The sequence below is a fragment of the Eptatretus burgeri genome, chromosome 1 (genome assembly GCF_056783735.1).
Source record: "Eptatretus burgeri isolate ZD-2024b chromosome 1, Ebu_testis_v1, whole genome shotgun sequence".
NCBI classification, from domain to species: Eukaryota; Metazoa; Chordata; class Myxini; order Myxiniformes; family Myxinidae; genus Eptatretus; species Eptatretus burgeri.
Window position 1 is genome coordinate 13762741 of NC_140961.1, and position 20215 is coordinate 13782955.

The window sequence follows — 20215 nt, forward strand, 5'->3', positions numbered from 1 at the left end:
TCCCTCCAGGTCTTCAAAGACAGCTGTTCACCACAACCATCTCAGCTCATCCCCAATCCAAAACCATGATCTTTTCTATCCCTGTTATTTCTACCCAAGCCCATATCTTTCCAACTTTTCTGTTTTCCTTTCCTGAGAGTTTGCTTCTGTATCCATGTTGTCCACTCCATGTGGACTCCCTTATCTCTCAGTCGACACCACATCCCTTATTTCTCCAATTTTCCCTCTACTCTGTCCCTCAACCCCACTGTTGGTGTTGTCCCCCCCCTTTCTACTGTTCGTTTTGTTGTGGAGCATCCTGATCTGTTCAGTTTTCTGGATCATCCACAGGCTTTGACTGAATATACCGGTAGTGGACAAAAAATAAATGGAAACACCAATGTCAAGTCACTTAATAGGTCGTTGGGCCACCAGATGTGGTCAGGATGCTCCATGGCAGAGTCCTCCAGCATCTGGAATTCTGCAGGAGGGATGAGACACCATTTTTCCACAAGAATGTAAATCAACTTACACCTGTTTGATGGAGGTGGAAAATGCTGTTTCAGGCATCGTTCCAGAATATCCCACAAATGACCAATTGGGGTTGGATCTGGTGACTGAGAAGGCCATGACATATGGAAAACATCAGAGTCATGCTCATCAAACATTGGGTGACCACACATGCTCTGTAGATGGGCCATTTAGATGAATTATGAAGAAACAATTTTTCCAAATTAATTTTTTATTCATAGCCGAAGAGATCAAACTAAACACTGTAATAGTTGAAGGAGGTTACATATCAGGAATACCTGTAAAAAACTCATGTACAAATCAAAATCCACTGGTTGTAAAAGTATTCATCCCCTTAGGTCAGTACTTGATGGAAGGACCTTTTGCAGCAATGACTGCTACGAGACTTTTGGGGAGAAATCTCCCGGCTTTCTACAGTGATGGTAAAATCTTTACCCATTCTTCACGTGAAAATTGCTCCAGTTCTGCCAAGTTTGTTGGACTGCAATCTCCAAGTCTCACCATAAATGTTCAATTGGGTTCAAGTCAGGATTTTGACTGGGCCACTCAAGAACATTTATTTTCTTCTTATTCAGCCACTCCAGTGTGGCTTCGGCTTTGTGCTTCAGATCATTGTCCTGCTGAAATGTGAATCTCCTACCGTTTCAGATTCATGGCTGACTCAAGCAGGTTTTCATCAAGAATTCTCATGTACTTCGCACCGTCCATTGTCCCTTATATCCTGACAAGCTTGCCAGCCCCTGCTGATGAAAAGCAGCCCCATAACATGATGCTGCCACCACCATGCTTGACAGTAGGGATGGTGTTGACTTGGTGATGTGCAGGATTAGGTTTGCACCAAACGTAATGCTTTGAATTAAAACCAAAAAGTTCAATTTTTGTCTTGTCCGACCTCAACTGTTCTCCACATGCCTGCAGTATCATAAAGATGCTTTTCGCAAACTCCATACGAGCTTTTAGATGCGTCATTTTCAAACATGGCTTCTTTCTTGCCACCTGTCCATAGAGGCCAGCTTTGTGAAGGGAACGGGATATTGTTGATTGATGAACACTGACCTCCATCTCGGACATGGAACCTTGCACATCTTTCAAAGTCATTGTTGGATTAAACAGTGACATCCTGAATCAGTTTCCTGCTTGCCCTACTTGGTTTTGATGGGTGACCTGATCTGGGTCGAGTCTGGGTGGGATGATACGTCTTCCACTTCTTAATGATAGATTTCATCAAACCCAAAAGGATAACAAGTGACTAAATTCTTCTTAAAACCCTCTCCTGAACGGTGCTTCTCCACCACTTTATGTCTGACTTCTTTGGAAAGATCCTTGGTCTTCATGTTTGCCTTGTTGGTTGACCAAGTGAGTTGCACCTTATAACTCCGTTGAAAAGTAGGGGAGCTTAATTTTGATGTTAAACCACTGATTATAACATACAGGTGAAACCTGTTACACTTACTTTGCAACCTTTCAAAGAAATAATTTGCTCCTGAAGCAATTTAGGGTTAATTATGCAAAGGGTTTGAATGCATATGCAACTGAGAATCATTTAATTTTCTCTGTTAATCAAACTCATTCACATTTTATCTGCATTTTTTTTTTAGCTTTATCCCTTTGGAGTAGTTTGTGAAGACGAAATATTAAGCTTGATTTAAATGCATCATGAAACAAGTAAAATAGACATAAAATGTCATAGCTCCCATTGTTTTAGTAATTTTGCTATCTGTAGTTAGGGCTAGCCCATATTTACGTACAAATAAAATGGCCACCAGTCAGCCATCTTTGATCAGATCGCAAATTAAAGTTAGGGGCACGTGTATGCCAGCATGTAATGTTCTTTTGCCAAGTTTGAACAAAATCGGACCATGCATGTCTGAGAAATGGTTGGGGCCAGATTTAAGTAACAAAATGGCCACCAGTCGGCCAAATTGGATCTGATCGTGAAAAAAAAATGACATGCATATGTAAGCCATCATTCATTATCTGGGTGCCAAGTTTGAACAACATCAGTGATATGCATGTCTGAGAAATGGTTGAGGAAATGTTCAACATCAGGTTTTTTAAAATAACTAAAATGACCACCAGTCGGCCATCTTGGATCTGATCTCGAAAAAATAAAAGACGTGCATCATGTGTAGTCTTTGTGCCAAGTACGAATAAAATTGGTCCATACATGTTTGAGATATGGTTGCGGATGCACACACGCACGCACACGAAGAGACCAAATCCATAAGCCGTTTCAGACCAAGTCCAACGGGGGCTTATAAGCTCAGATGGCATCAAAATGTGAACACCATGGAGGGGGGTGAATAGTTTTGCAGGTCACTATAAAAATAAAAATAAAATTCTACTTGAAATGTCCTTAGAAATGACTTGGATGCCTTTTCTTGCTGTTGTTAAATGTAATCCAATTAACACCTTTGCATAAAATTAAAGTCTTGCCTGAAGTAAGGGAATATGGACAGAACACCAGAGGCAAAGTGTTCATTCCATTCTAATTTGAGCACAAACAACTGAATGTAAGATAAAAGATTTTATTGGGCAGTGAAGTATTCGTTTTAATGGAAAAGGAAATATATCTATTGTGTTAGTTAAACCAATGAGCTTTGCCCGTTCCCGATGGAATGAAAAAGGCGACTGTAAATCGGTGTGCGCAGAACTACTTTAATATAGATCATTATTAGAGCTACTGTAATCTATATAACCCTATTCAAGCTTGCATTGTTAAATGGCCAGTCTTGTTTGCCGTTAGTTTTGGAATGCGCAACAGCCATTTGAGATTGTGATCATCGTAGGTTACCCATGTCCCATCAAACCTAGCATAATCATCGAAGGTAGGAATTTACTTCCAGCCAAGACTGCAGTTTAATTCTCACCACCATTAGTTCTTCTTTTATCACACAATGTTGCATTTATCACACATTCAAAATGTCTTGACGTGATGACAGAGTTCAGAAAAGTGTTTTGGGTCGATTTAATCAAGCATGTTCTCAATGTTTATTCAACATTCAACATTGGTCAATGAGGGTCGACTGATTTTTAAGACTCAAAACAGGTTGTGTTGTCATGTTGAGCAAACATATCAAGAATATAAAATTGGTGTAAAAGCCAAATGACACAATATAAACAGGTGGGGAACAAAACTTACCCTGCTCCCCCTCAACCTACCAACCCTCTATCCCCAACCCCATGCCCACAAATATCTAATGAGAGTGCCACAGTTATTGCTCAAACTGTCCTGAAAAAAAACAAAAACAAAAACATTGGACATAGGCATGTAAACACATCTACAATAACAGAGTTGAACAGAGTTAAAATCATTTTTGTGTGAATCGCCACACCGATGTCGCTTGTAAATCAAACGTTCAGCATTTCAATCAAAACATCCTGAACGAGAATCGTGGCGATCGGGAATCGAGCGCATGGCTCGGGTGCCACTCGGCACTCACTTGGGTTTGGTCTCGGCGTCGGTGACATTGCGGACGTAGAGCTCGTCCGACGGCGGCTGAAGGTTTTCCTGCTCATGCATGAACGATGAGGCGATGGCGAGGGATGAGCCGTCACAACTGAAAGCGAGCGATGCAATGCTACTCGGGTATCGGTGGAACTGGCACAGGCGCTTCTTGTTGAACGGATCCCAGATGTTGACAAAGCCATCCGAGCCACCTGTGATGAAACACTGTATTACCTTCAAAGGTACTGGCTGACCTTCACTGGAAGTGAAATTGACAAAACTATACATCAGCATGCATGATTAATACCAAACATAAAACTTGAGTAAAGTCCGATTTTATACACCACCCGGACAATTCCCTCACTTCGTGCTGCGCTGCATCCATTTGTTGTCCCATTGCATTCCTTTTGCCCCACATTCCGCTCCACCACGAGCCTCAATAGCTAGGTATTCAAATAAAAAAATGCATACGCTAGAATTTAAAAGATGTATTCTTTCATCAAAGGTAATATAAAGTACCTGTAACAATCTAAAACTAGACTACTGGAGAGTTCCGAGAACACCTTCACCCATGCAGTGTTGAGAAGGAAAAAAAAAAATAAAGGACATGGGCGGGGTCTGCGAGCAGCAGATTTGATTGGTCGAGATGATGTAAAATTCCGAAATATTTTGTCCAAGTAGAGTACTGCCAAACGGAAGGTTTTTGAAAGTGCCAACAAAACGATGTGTTCTACAGTATTCCAGCATATAGTTCAAATTAAATAAAACAAAGATTTTAAAGGATATAGAAAGAAAGAGAATCCGGAAGTTTACCACCATTGATGCAGCGTCTTTTACACCACCTTATTTAACATGTTACATTAATTATTATTATTCATGCCTGTTGTTTGTGTCCTTTAATGTGTCCTTAGAAACTAAGTTTCCTGTTGGAATTATTTCCAATTTTGTTTGATTACCAGACAGGCAAACAGAGTAACAAATTTTTTTATGCTCTTGACCTGACCCTGGGTACCCCCAGCACATTTGCAAAGTGACAGTTGGGCCAGATGTGCACACACATACTTAATACATACATCCGTACATCCATACATTGGACAAAAAAATAGAAACTCCAAGGTAAATTAGGGACATCAATTTACCCAGGTGTTTCCATTTTTTGTCCACTATCTGCACATACATAGAGAATTTCATTGGGGCGGTGGGAGTAGGGCCCCTAATCAGAATGTGGTTACCCCAAGCACATATGCAAAACCTGGTTGACAGGTATCAAATGACTAATTGATTAGATTTTAGTGAGGATGTGGATCTGAAGAGTATATATTTTGAAGTGATCCTTCACCTTAGAGAGATTAGATTTTGGATCTGGAAGGGATCCAGATCCGACATATTAGTGGGATACAAAACGTAAATTGTTCAGCCTGGTGGAGGTATAACACTCTACCGAGTGCCGTTCTATTTTATAAAGCAGTTGTTCTTTCAACACCTTGAAGAGGACTTTGAATAATAAATACGTCCGCCTAAGTGCTTAAAATTCTGCACAACAAAATAGGATGCATGGAAATAATTTCCATTTGTGAAAGTGGGAAATGTCTGGGAACTTACCAGTGGCAAAGGTGTTGTGAATATAATGAAAGGCGATTGCTGTTACTGGATAGATCATCTCAACACCGTCCTCCTTGAGACGGTGACACTTGAAGGCATACTTCTTCTTCTGAACTTCTGGGGTGGGGTCCAGGTATTCAACAGCCACACGACCCTCAATGGAGCTCAACACGTAGGCCTGCAAAGCAACATATATGACCAAACTAATGCATCAAAGAAGTCACCCACATTTGTTCCAAGTACAAATAAGTTCACACTTTGTCTGTTGTTTGCCCAAGAGCTGCAATGTTAGGCATCATCGTGGGGTCCAAGAATGAAACAACACAAATTAAAAGAACAAATACTCGTTCAACAAAAATACCATGATTGAAAGTGTTAATTCACCAGGACAAGGTTCGCTGCACGTTTTTTTGAATACAAGATGTAGGATTATGGAAGAGTGATATGACAGAGGACATAGAAGGAAACTTAATGACAGTTGGGACACAGTTGTTGAAAACAAAGGGAAAGAATGAACAGGAAAAGAGAAGAAAAGGGGACACAGGTCAGGTCAGGTCAGGTCAGGTACGGAAGCATGCGCCGGAGCAGCGCGTCACTGCATCCACTTTCCGCCGGAACTCCAGGGGCCTCCGACTGGCCATCCCCCAGGCAGATGCCTGGCCCATTCCCATCTCCTTGAGATGCCTGCCGATCAACCTGCTGCAACGAGGCACGTGGTCGGCCCATTGTCCTCCTCCACTCATGAGGTTCCCTCGCTGAGAGAATCTGGTGAGCAGGATCAGCGTCAGGAAAACTAGCCACATGTCCATTCAGCCGCAGCTGACACTCATGGACTATGCAGGTAACATCTCATTTGAGACATTCTCAGCAACCGCTTGTTGGACACAGTCCGACCAGCGATAGCCAAGGATTCTCCGAAAAGACCTGGTAAGAAAGGAATTAAGTCTCCATCTCAGATCCCTGGTCAGAGTCCAAGTCTCACATCCATATAGCAAGACTGGAAGCACCAAGGGCCTGAAGACTCAGACTTTCATCCTCCCACACAGGTACCGGCAGCAACACATCCCATGATCCAGTGAATCCATGACTCCCCATGACCGACCCAGATGTCTGTTGACCTCTGGCTGACAGCCAGCAGAGACATGAATATCACTGCCAAGGGCAGTGAATGGCTCCGTGACCTCAACATCCTCACCACAAACAGGTACAGACAGGATAGCAGAATCCAAGATATCACTTAAAGCCTGGATCTTAGTTTTTACCCATGAAACCCATAATCCCAGCGGCTCAGACTCCTCATTTAGCACCTCGAGGGACCCCAAAAGGATATCTTGAGTCTCCGCAAAGATGATTGCATCATCTGTGAAACCAAGGTCAGAGATCTTGACATTCCCAAACGATGCACCGCAGCTTGATCTCTTCGACATCCTCCCCAAAATCCAGTCCATACAAGTGCTAAAAAGCTTTGTCAGCCAACGCAAACTCACTAACGCTCGGCAGTAATCAGAGTGTGTGCTGAGGGTATGTAACCTCAATTATCCAGCTGTCCACAGGTAAGGTATCACGCAAAGTAGTGTAACCCTGCCTGGATTGGCCGTGCCAATCGGTGTTCATGATTGCCAAGCAACCTGCCGGTGTGCAGAGTTATCTGTGCCCGGCTGCCTCAGGACCAGGCGTTCGGGAGGGATCCAAGTGTTTCTCCTCGTGGCAAGCCTCGAACCCCGGATCTGTGACAATATTTTGAATCTGGATTTAAATAAAACTTGGTACAAGTATTATAATGATGCAATAATGTGGACAGGGGGCATATCTGGCGATGTCGCAACGTCGAAGAGTGTCCTTCTAATTGTAATTTGTTTCAGATTTTTTCCTTTATAAAATCGGAAATTGGTTATAGACGTGTGTGTGTGTGTGTGTGTGTGTGTGTGTGTGTGTGTGTGTGTGTGTGTGTGTGTGTGTGTGTGTGTGTGTGTGTGTGTGTGCGCGCGCGCGCGTATGCGTGGGCGTGTGCATGTGTGTGTGAAGGGCAATCGGTAGAGCGCATACCTCCGCCACGTAACGCCTGATCCAAGAGAACATATCAGGCCCAATACATTTTGAAATATCATTCTACACAGTACGATATCATATTTTGACCAATGTCTCAACAGAGAAGAATCACTTTATAAATTAAATAATTCTAGTATCCAGATCCGGATTCGGATCTTCACCAAAGTCAAGTCGATTCGTCCTTGCGACACACCCAACCTGTCCACCAAGTTTCATCTGAATCCGTCCACAACTTTTTGAGATGTCGTGCTATATATCATTTTAGCCCAATCTCTCAATGGTGAAGAATCACTTTAAAAATTCTCGTTGTCGGATCCGGATCTTCACCAAAATTGAATTAAGTTTTCCTTGTCAAACACCCAACCTGTCCACCAAGTTTCACCCGAATCCGTCCATAACTTTTTGAAATATCGTGCTATATATTATATTGGCCCCCATCCCTCAAGTGTTGACGAATCACTTAAAAAGTTCTCATATCCAGATTTGGATCTTTACCAAAATGGAATCGATTAGTCCGTATCACACTCCCAACATGTCCACCAAGTTTCGTCCTCATCCGTCCATAACTTTTTGAAATATCGTGCGATATATAGATATCATTTTAACCCTCATATAAATATCTTGCTATAAATAGATATCATAGCTCAATGGTGAAGAATCGCTTTCAAAAAATAATTCGATCCGGATCAAGATTCGGATCTTCACCAAAATCAACCAAACTTGAATTGATTCTTCCTTGTCACACACCCAACCTGTCCACAAAGTTTTGTCCGAATCTGTCCACAACTTTTTGACATATTGTACAATCTTTCATTTTTCGCTCCATCACTCGATGAAGAAGAAACACTAAATTCTAGTATACGGATCCGGATCTTCACCAAAATCGAATCATTTCATCCTTGTCGCACACCCAACCTCCACCAAATTTCGTCCAAATCCATCCAAAACTTTTTGAGATATCCTGCTGACAGACAAACAGATGGACAGACAGAGAGGTGAAACCACAACAGAAGTGGAAGGGAAAATGGGGAAGAAGCAGAAATGGAACATGGAAGTCCAAAAATATACAAAATAAAAAAATGATACACAAAATGAAGAGGTTGAGGGAGCAAGTGGGTGGGGGGGGGGCAACTTGGAAACGTGGAAAGAGATGGGTTTGGGGAGAGTTAATGAAGGTAGATCTTCATTGTTGATGGCAGATGACCAGAGATGGTGGTGAACACTCATTATGAATGAGAGTGAGGCTTTACCTGTGAAACCAATAATATAATTAGACCATGAAAAACATACAAAATAAGTCAATTTAAAAGCTTATTTCATGAAGACAGTTTTCTTCATCTTATGGAATAACTTCCTCAAAGAATGTGCAGCCACAAATTCCACTACAACACTGTTACTCCTCCTTGAGATGACATTGAAGATACAATGGTCACATTAACACAACAAAGCATCCAAAGAAAATTTTTCTGCTTCGTGAGTGAACACCAAATCCAACACAATTGAAAGGGTGAGGGTACATGTGATCACGACATGCAAATAATCTAGTTTTCCAGTGGAGCAAGACGTTAGTCAAGACAGATATTTAACATATTTAACAGATACATCGAATGCCATTCGTAAAAAAAAAAAAAACTTTAAAAAAAACTAGAACTGCCACTTGATAACTGCTGGCAGTGATGACCGGGTACCCAGACATCCGCCTTCGATACAACATGAGACTTGTATGATACTCGCAAAGTTTTCCTTCGATAGGATAAGTGGTTCCAGAGAAAACATAATTTAATAATGATACAAATACAACCCTGCTTCGAGACAGCGTGGGACTGACGAGTTACGAACCAGGTAGCACAAAATGTTCAATCCAGTTATTACGTTATAAAAGGTAAGCCCTTTTTCCTGGGGACATTGACGGTGTCAATTGAATTGCTATTCCTGTTCCCTCAAATGCATTCAGGTGCAGCCAAATGAGCCTTCTGGGGAAAAAAAAAATCTAAAAGTTCTCAGATTCAAATAATTAAATAATTTTGGCTGCCAAACCGCATGGCCAATCAGGTCTGAAATTTTTAACCAATGTTTCACATGTCGGCTGGATAATAATTTTGAAGTTTCATATATATATATATATATATATATATATATATATATATATATATATATATATATATATATATATATATATATATATATATATATATATATATATATATATATATATATATATATATATATATATATATATATATATATATATATATATATTGTTGCGGATTCGCGCCCGCCGGCGTGCTGACGGCCACGTAACTCGAATCGCGGCACGTCGCCCACCGGACGGACAATCCAGTCGTGACCCTCTCGGACTAACGCCGGGAACCAGTCACGGGTGGACCTTTCGGTCTCACCGCGATCGAGCCAATCATCCCCCGCGTGGGATAGGGTTGCTCGCCAAATTCGACCTACCTAAGTACCCACGCGGAGGGTAGACCGGGCGATCGCACCTCGCCGCAGGTCGACTTCGGACACGGGCCACTTAAGCGACCCGTTCCGTACTATCGGGATAACCGAGCGGTGTTATCGTCGACCTCGACGGTTCGATTAATTATCGGGCGTATTCAGCCCACTACCAACCCTTTACTTGAAGCAAGATGAGGATTCAATGAAGGAAATGACGAAGCGAAGCGGGAAACAGTTCAACACAAAGCACATTTATTCGCGACGAACGGAAAGCACACATATTCAATTCCACCAAAAGCACATGTAAAAGGAGAAGAAACACAATATTACACAAAAAGCAAATATAAAAGAGAAACACAATGCAGAGCTATCCGACTACCGAGCACACGGCAACACTTATACAATTTTACTTCACAGACGGCGCCGACAACACATACCCAAAACCAAGAAAAAGAATACCCTCAAGGATGAGGCGGGCCTGAGGCCGAGACCGGGTCGGGCCTACCCGTCTGGTGATGAGACGCGGAGCGGCGATGGTGCCTCAACTCCGCGGGCCTCGCGGGCAGTGTCTGGTAGGGGTGGGAAAGGGGCCCCCTTGGTCGCACTATCTCAGCGCGGGGGGAAACAGGAGGGGGTTGCTGATGCTCGGGGTATAGAGGATTTTTATTGCCCCGCGACGAGCGTCTCCACCTCGGCCAGGTCGCGCTGTCGGCCTCCCTGGGGTGCAGCTCCCTGCACGACGCGAGCACCCCTCGTCTGCCCTCGCCGCCTCTCCACAGCTCCGTCCCCTCCGCTCCGACTCCAACGCACACGACGACCAGCTCCTTCTTGCCAACTCCACCGCCCGCGAAGTCTTAACTCTCTGTTTTCTCTCGACTCTACTACTCCTGGACTGACGAACACGGTCGCTTATATCAGCCCCGTGGCTTCGCCCTCTCATCTTTGACCCCCTCCCTTCGACCTTTCACCTCGCTCCCCATTGGCCCGAGAAAAAGTGGGCGTGAATGCTTTTTGATCCATAAATTTGCATATATCGATCGCCCTCCAACGCCCTGGGGGCGGGGCCAATTCGCCCCTCGCTCACCGATTGGACGGCAAAAAGTGGGCGTGTGTCGTTTTTGATCCGTTTTTGAAGCACAAAATCCGTGATTTTGTACACGCTGTTCGGCGCGCGCCCTGCACGAGTCCAACACCGGTACCCACAGGCGGCGCAAGAACGGTGGCGATGCGACGGTTGCGAGGTGTGACGTGAAGGTCGTGGCGGTTGTGGTGAAGCGGCGTTGTGGTTGGTGGTTGATGTTGTGGTTGTGGTGGTAACAATGGCGGTTGGTCCAAATTAAAGATAGTAAAAGAAAAACGGCTATCCTGAAGAGTCGCAGCACGCATAAATGACATGTATTCCCACTAGACAACGGGTTTGGGCCTAACTACACATGTACTTACCGAGATACCTCACCTAAGGGACCTGAATGGTGGTTTGCGAATTTGGTAACCACAACAATATATATATATATATATATATATATATATATATATATATATATATATATATATATATATATATATATATATATATATATATATATATATATATATATATATTGAGACAGCGGTTCCAGAGTAAATATTACTTAATATTTCCCCTTCAATCCAGCATGGTTGCCAAACCATGGGGCCGATCAATTTGAAATTTAAACACTTCATTCCCCATAACTGTTCGATAATAAAACTGAAGTTTCACATCTATTGATGCAGCAGTTCCAGAGTAAACCTTAATTCATATTTTCCCTTCAATTCAATATGGATGCCAAACGATGTGTCGTACATCAAAAGCGGGGGAGAACTTTTTGTTCGGCATGGAGAAGCGGTCATACATGTGGAGTTTTGCCTCGATCTGTTCAGCCGTTTCAGAGAAGAAGACTTTTAAAGTTATTAATTTTCAATCTAATATGGCTGCCGTACCATGTGACCTATTACAACATAAATTTAAATTCTCCATCTAATGGGGAAGTAGATTATGCTTGTAAAGTTTTGTGTTGATCGTACAAGGTGCGTTTTTCTATCCAAGATGGCCTCCAGACCATGTGACTTGTCACATCATAATTTTTTTACAGTAAATGCAGGCATGGGGGTAGATTATGGTTGCCAAGTTTCGCTTCGATATGTTATGTGGTTACAGAGAAAACATTATTTAATATAATTCTTGAATCCAACATGGCTGCCAAACCATGTGATCTATCAATTAGAAATTAACAAACTCATATTCTCTACTCGTGTGCAATACATATGTGAAGTTTCCCCTTGATCTGACCAGCCGTTCTGGAGAAGAAAATGTTTGAAGGTTTTAGGTTAAATTCAATATGGCCTCCAAACTATGTGACCGATCAATTTGAAATTAACAAACTTGTGAAAGGATGTCTTGGGGAAAGTGTGTGTGAAGTTTTGCCTCAATGTGTCCAGCTGTTCTGGAGAAGAAGATTTTATAAAATTATTAATTTTCAATCCAAGATGGCTGACAAACCATGCGACCGATGACATCATAAATTTAAATTCTGCTTCCAATCGTGTCCTGGAACACGTGTGTTAAGTTTCGTGTTAATCGGATAAGGTGCGTTTTTCTATTCAAGATGGCTGCCAATCCGTGACTTGTAACATCATAATTTTTACCATGTATGCAGACATGATGGAAGATAATGATGCAAATTTTCGCTTCGATAGATTAAGCAGTTCCAGAGAAAGCATTATTTAATATTTTTCTTAAATCCAACATGGCTGCCAAACCATGTGACCAATCAATTATTCATTAACAAACTTATAACCCCTAAGCATGCAGAATAGACTTGTGAAGTTTCCCCTTGATCCGACCAGCCCTTCTGGAGAAGGTGATGTTTGAAGGTTTTAAGGTCAATTTCAACATGGCCACCAAACCATGTGACCTATCAATAAGAAATTAACAAACTTGTGAAAGGATGTCATGGGGAATGTGTGTGTAAAGTTTCGCCTCAATCTGTCCAGCCGTTCTGGAGAAGATTTTTAAAAAAAAATAAAAAATTTCAAAACAAGATGCCTGCCGAACCAAGTCACCGATGACGTCACTAAAAATCACCCGTGTTCCTTAGTAAAATGTATGAAGCAAAAAAAATTTCCATTGCACCGTTTCAGAGATAGAGTTCCAAAGTTTATCGGTTTTTTCAAGATGGCGCCCGTACCACGTGACCTATGACATCATAATTATCAATTAAGTATGCTATCAAAATTTTTTTTTTTTTTAAAGATTCATACTATGGTGAAAATTTTGTGTCGATCGGACTTACCGTTCCTGAGAAAATGATTTTTAAAGTGAAAGAACCCGCAAATTGCCGGCAGAAAAAAGAAAAATAAACAGCAGAAAAATAATAGGTTACCCAGTCCATAAGACTGGGTACCCTAATAATTTAAAAAAATACAAAGGAATTTGAAGGCAATCATTACAGAGCCAACTGCTTAGTTCCTGGCACACCTGCTTGTTGGGAAATGCCCTGATGCAGCGGGTCTGGTACTTGAGGCTGGATTCCCGCCGCTGTTGCACGTAACCCATGTTCCGCAAATCCCACACCAAGACACGCCGAGCCGCAGTTCCCACGATGAGGCGATCACCACACACTGCCATCGTGTATATCTAACGGACAAAGGTACAGAAAAGGGAGGAGGAGGGAGAGGGAGGTAACTGGAATTAATTTGCTCATAAATTTTCTCAGAAACGTTATTTTAAGTCAAATATTTTGGCACGTGCAGTTTACAAATTGTCCTTTTGAAACATTGCGAACAGACTGTGGAAGGTACTGGTTTCACAACTGTGGATAAAAGGGTCTTGGCACTGTTACACTCGGAATTCATTTCCTTGGAGACACCATTTGTCACTTTTCAACTTCAGGACGGATGAATTCAAGATACTCTGCTAAAATTTTCAAGGAACATGTTCAACGAAGTGGAGTGACATTAAAAGGAGAATTTCACTTTGACTGGGCTTTCCAGGGATTTTTTTCAGCACTTGGTACTCACCCCGAAGCTGTCTAACCTGGGTTTGAATCCCGAACCAGCTATAAACCGTCATCCCGGTGTTTCACAAGCAGGTCGATTCATCGGTGTGTGTGCCGTCTCTTGGATGGATGTTAAACTGGGTGTCCCCTCTGACGGCATTCTTTGGTGGACATTAAAGATCCCATAGTGTCATTCGCGAAGAGTAGGTGAGCTATCGCTGGCACGATGAACTCGTTAAAAGTTCCTGCCCAAACCAACCGAAGGCATTGCATCAGCAGCAAAGGCACACCTTCAGCCAATGATGCTCTGCCTTGTTACGACCTCAGACTCAGCCAATGATGCAACTGCCTTGTGCCACGGACGAAATAAGAAGATTCAGTATTTAGTGCCAGCAATGGACATAAGAGATGCACAGTGATGCTGCAACAAACCCAGAAAGACCAAAAACCCAGAATGCAGACAGGAGCGAACAAAGCCCAGAATGCAGACAGGCGTGGACAAAACCCAGAATGCAGACATGAGCGGGCAAAACACAGAATGCAGACAAGAGCGGGCAAAACACAGAATGCAGACAGGAGCGGGCAAAACCCCGAATGCAAAGAGGAGCAGACAAAACCCAGAATGCAGACATGAGTGGGCAAAACCCAGAATGCAGACAGGAGCAAAAAAAATAAATAAAAATAACCTCTCAGCGGGAGTGCCGGTCATCTCTGCTAGAGGTCGAAAGTAACTCTGTGCCAGACTGGAATAGGGGCAGTTCATAAAGTACGTACGCTCTACTTCCGGGTTTCAAAACCATCCACCCCCACTGTATGCAGGCTAGTGACCACCCACCCACCCCAGTACGCAGCCCGTACACGGGCTTTAAACCACCCACCCCCCTCATACATCGCTAATCGCTTGCAAAGCCAGAAGTTCCTTATGAACCGATGTTTGTAAGTCATGACGATGCAGTCCCTAGCGGTGTAATTTACCTTTTTCTTTTGATATCACAGCACGTCATTTATGAAAATAAAAGTACAAATTGACATTCAAGACAATGTTAATGTCATAAATGAAAGTAAGTGTGCATATAAACTTGTGTTCCATTGTTTTAGTTAAATCTGACAAAAGCTTCAAATGTAATATTTGTCTCCGAGAGTTCTGGTTCTTAAGTTAATACTTTTATTTTTGTACGTACTTTATGAACGGCCCATATGGGGAATCAGAGCGAAGTTTGAAGGGCTATAAAATCGGAACGAGAGCAAATTTCAAAAAAAATGGCTCGTGTTGTTCTAGATAATAGTCCATAGTATCTGAATCAGTAATGACATTTGATCTCTCTTGATAAATGAGGGAGGAGATACGATTTGAAATCGACGATTTTCGCAACTTTGACAGCCTCGTGATGTTGACCTCGACCTTGGACGACCTTGAAAGTTATATCATTGTGCATGACTCATCGACCTCTATCCATTCCACTATTGGTTATTTGTCTCCACTTGGTTTGATTGTGGACGGACGGACGGACGTACGGATGGACGGACAGACTTCGAGACTGGCGTTATTAGGTCATCTCTACTGAAATGATAGAGATGACATAAAAACAAACCCAGAATGCAGACAGGAGCGAGCAAAACCCAGAATGCAGACATGAGCGGGCAAAACACAGAATGCAGACAGGAGCGGGCAAAACCCAGAATGCAGACAGGAGCGGGCAAAACCCCGAATGCAAAGAGGAGCGGGCAAAACCCCAAATGCAAAGAGGAGCAGACAAAACCCCGAATGCAAAGAGGAGCAGACAAAACCCCAAATGCAACGAAGAGCGGACAAAACCCAGAATGCAGACAGGAGTGGGCAAAATCCCGAAAGCAGACAGGAGCAGAAAACAAAAACCCCCAGAATGCAGGCAGGAGTGGACAAAACCCAGAATGCAGAGAGGAGCAGAAAAAACCCAGCACACCAAAACCCAGGACAGATAAAAATGAGAGCAGGATAAAAAAAAAATAACGCAGAACGGACAAAACCCAGACGGCAGCTCGGAGCTGGACAAAGTTTTGTCTCATATTTTCCAGCTGGAGGAAAACATTCAGCATCACATCAGCAGAGAAGGCCTGCACAATTCAAAAAGGTAAACAAGTGGGGTGATGTATGATTGTATAGAAATAAAAGTTAAAAGTTTGTAATCAAATACCCGCTCAGGTTGAGCAAATGTTCCAGCATTGCAAGGAGTGCGTGGATCCCAGAGCTTCACCATGTGATCCCATCCACCTGTGACCGTGACATTGACTTCCGGGCAAAACTCAACACAACGTACAGGCGCATCGTGCGTTCCCACTACAGTCTCTGCAACAAAGAAGTGCAACAGCATCGGCACACTCATTCTCAGGAATTGACCATTAAAAAAATAAAATAAATAAGTATTTCAGTGCTCACAAATTATACAGTGGCAGGTAGTGGTAAAGGCCTTGTACAAAAGCAAATTGATCACAAAACACATTTATTGGCTTGATACAACTTACAGATATGTTTGGTGGACTGGTTGTTGTATTAGAAATCTATCACACCAGTCCTCCCACACCCTGACCCATGATCCCCTTCCCCTGGCCTTGCACCCCAAATTAATGGAATACAAAACATATGGCTCCAACCTGCTAAGGATACCATGCACATGAACATGCCTCTGCTTTCGACTACACAATCGAATGGACAACACAGGTCATTGTGAACCCCAACCTTAACAGCTCAAACGCTTGTGGGGAATCGACACCGCTGATGATGGTCAGCGAGGGCGAAATGCATCCGTGGATCGATTTCTTTCAGGAAAGGGGATGGGGAGCTGGTATCAACACGTACGCTTGTAAAGCCTTGAGGCTGACTGACACAGGTGAAGCAGCGTAGCAGCTGACGGGCATTTTGCACTGGGTAATTGTGTCTTTCACAGACTGCAACCAAGCCAGTTTCACTTTTATTTTATATTAAAAATAAATAAATAAATTGCTCACAATGTCGAGGTTCACTTAAGAGCCAGTGCATAGAATGGATCAGGAGAGCGTAGCAGCCCCCTTGGGGGTTGATCCTTTTGCACTTTCTTCCCTTGGGACAGGGAGAACAGGAGGTTAGGGCAGGAATTTGTAACTTGGTCACGGTGCTGACGATTGCTCGCCTACTCTTCGCAAAGGACACCGTGGGATCTTTAACGTCGAACAACTTATGCTGGGAGATGGGACACTCATTTAACATCCATCTGAGGGACGGCACACACATTGATGAATCATCCTGCCTGTGTAGCACCGGGATGATTTTTTGTAGCTGGGTCAGGATTCAAAACTCGGCTGGACAACTTAGAAGCAAGTGTATGCAACCTCTCGGCCATCCTGAAGCCCATGGATCAGGACCTAATAGACCAAAAGGAACAGTAGAAAGAGGGAGGGGGACACCAAGAGCAGGGTTGAGGGACACAATAGAGGATGAACTGGAGAAATAATGGCCGTGGGGATGTATAAAAGGTAGGGGGATGGAAAAGATGGGTACAGGTGCAAACTCTCAGGAAGCAAAAACAGGAAACTTGGAACGAGGTGCGCTTGGGGATGGTTAATGGAAGTCGAAAAGATCATGGTTTTGGATGGAGGATGATCTGATGATGAGGATGATGGATGATGATTGATAAAAGAAAATCATTTATTTTTGTTTGTTTGGAAGAAGCTGTTATGCTCACACATGTTGCCATCTCCTCAAGGCTCGTGACAGAGTTTAATGTCGTTGTGTGCTCCTGGTTAAAGTCGACGGCGTTCAACTTTAAGATGTACATCTGTGCACCCACTGTGGACACAAATTTGGGTTCATATTCTGGGTCATCGTCTTCCTCAGCTGAATAATCTTCTTCTTGTAGGTCTTTCAAAATAGCCCTGTGACCAGGTTCTGTAAACTGTTTTGCATTTGATAGTTACAGGCCTGCGAATCACTCACGAGCTCAGCTAAGTCCTGGAAGCTCAAACCAAATGAGCTCATTTGCAAGTTTATCCGTTCACTTTGGTGAATCATCCACACAGTCAGCTGTAGCCGTCACGGTGTTAGAAGAGTCACACTTGCCAAAACACTTGTGGATGGTAAAAACTTCCAACTCTTTCCATGAATGGAAATTCCAGTAAATGGCATCAAGGACCGATACGTCTTCAAGAAGTTCACTCCCAAATATTGTTTTTGTCCTTCTCCATCTCTCGTCATACATATTGCAGCTGCTGTTTCCGAAACTTACGTTTTGACGTTCGAATAATGTGCTGATCCGTGGGCTGGGATTTTGACGTCGTGTTCACCAGGAAAAACAGAAGTAGCACATTCTTCAGCATTGGCCTCGGTTGGCACGGGAGCATTATCAACAATTAGCAAAACATGCTAGTTTTGATGCATTTTAAAATCCAGGAACTTTAAAAAAAAAAATAATAATAATAATAAAAAATAGGGTGAGGGTTGGGCTGTTGGTATCGTTAAACAGCCACTCTTCAAACAAAGCACGAATCATCAAAGTCTTCTTGTTGTGCCTGTAAGTCACTGACATAGTCTTTGGGTCGAATTTTCTAAAACAGCATGGCATATTTCATTTGCATACCATGAACGTAACGTGTTGCCTGTTAAACTGGCACACAGGCTGACCATCAGTCTCCGTTTGGAGCACTTACCACCAGCACAGCCTCCTTCCACAGCAAACGTGTCCCTTGACGCATCACAAAATATCAACGGTGCCTTCATTTTTAAAACTAGCAGGGGCTACCCGGCGCTGCCCGTCTGGACGAGCTTTTGGGGCGTTTTAGACTTTGAAATGCTATGGAGTTATTGGCCTTTTCCGTGTGGGCTGGTGGCAACACTGCCTGACTCCACATCCAATATACACTTTATAATGGCCTTTGGTGGCTTCCAAACGGCCTTCAAGGCCAGCGTGTAGTATCTTAAAACCTTGCCCAGATTCTGAAATACCCACACCCAAAATTTAGGACCTCGAGGAGCTGCAGTTCAACAGTGAAAGAATAACTTACAAAATAAATCAATATCATGTGTTTCTCAGCAGCACTATTCATTCAAGAAAGAGTAACGGGCAAGCAACACCAGAAGATGAAAAAACAAAAAAAATAGGACCACTGGACCTGCAGCTTATCTGGGTGCTGGCCAAATGTTGTAACCCAAACTTGGTAGCCTTCTGACTGGTGGGTCTGGAGAAGATTTTTGAAGTAGTTGACCAATGCCACCATTTTGACATACTTGAAGTCACAAGACCGGAACGAGCTTTGCAATCCCCGTTACCAATCATGAGCGGAACCTTGCTGCCAAATTTCACCGGACGGCCCAGCGGTTTGGCGGGAAAAGTCGAAATAGTAGATGGATGGACAAACGGTGCACAACCCATCCATCCATTCATTGGGACCGAACTCTGTGCAGAGCGCCGGTGCTGCCAAAGCAGTTTCCTTGGCTATTGGGCAGAATCTTGGACGGGTCGCCACTCCGACGCAGGATACTCGAATGGCTCAATCATCCCAGCAAACTGGTACTCCTTTTGCCGACCTGGGAAGGATGACAGGCTGAGTCAACCCCACCTGGTATTAATTCAATGGCCAAGCGGCATTTGAACTCGGGACCTTAGGATCCCAAGCCAGCCACCCTAACCATTAAGCCAATGACAGGGATGCGGTGCACGATGACAACACCTCACGTGGAATCCTAATTCCAGATAAGCCAATAATAAAGAATCTCACTGAGATTTTGAAAACTATCCCCGGGAATATTTACCAGAAACAAACTACAATTGGAGGCAGTCCGAGGTTCGGTGACTATCTGAGAACAACAAAGTTGAACAGCTTGGTCCGTGAACTGTGATCCCTCACCGAAGCGAGGGTGGATACTTTGAGTCCGAGGAGGACTTTGTTCCATCTCCTCAAACCCACAAATGGGGATAACAACAAACGAGACACACACACACACACACACACACACACACACACACACACACACACACACACACACACACACACACACACAAAGACACACTCACACACACAAAAATACACACACACAAAAAATACACACACACACACACACACAAAAAGACACGCACACAAAAAGACACACACACAAAAAGACACATACACACAAAAAGACACAAAA

General features: G+C 43.2%; 1 protein-coding gene across 3 annotated transcripts in view; it reads right to left on the reverse strand.

Moving 5' to 3' along the window:
- Positions 1-3463: 3463 nt before the first annotated feature.
- The window catches only part of BUB3 (BUB3 mitotic checkpoint protein), a 39869-nt gene continuing 23117 nt past the window's right edge, over positions 3464-20215 (reverse strand). For all 3 annotated transcript variants that reach the window (XM_085872486.1, XM_085872470.1, XM_085872479.1), the window contains 4 exons: positions 16254-16405; positions 13560-13718; positions 5561-5738; positions 3464-4170 (listed from right to left, as the gene is read on the reverse strand). In XM_085872486.1, the coding sequence (XP_085728612.1) occupies positions 3950-4170; positions 5561-5738; positions 13560-13718; positions 16254-16405 (710 nt within the window). In that variant the 3' untranslated portion in view covers positions 3464-3949. The remainder of the gene's footprint in view (positions 4171-5560; positions 5739-13559; positions 13719-16253; positions 16406-20215) is intronic.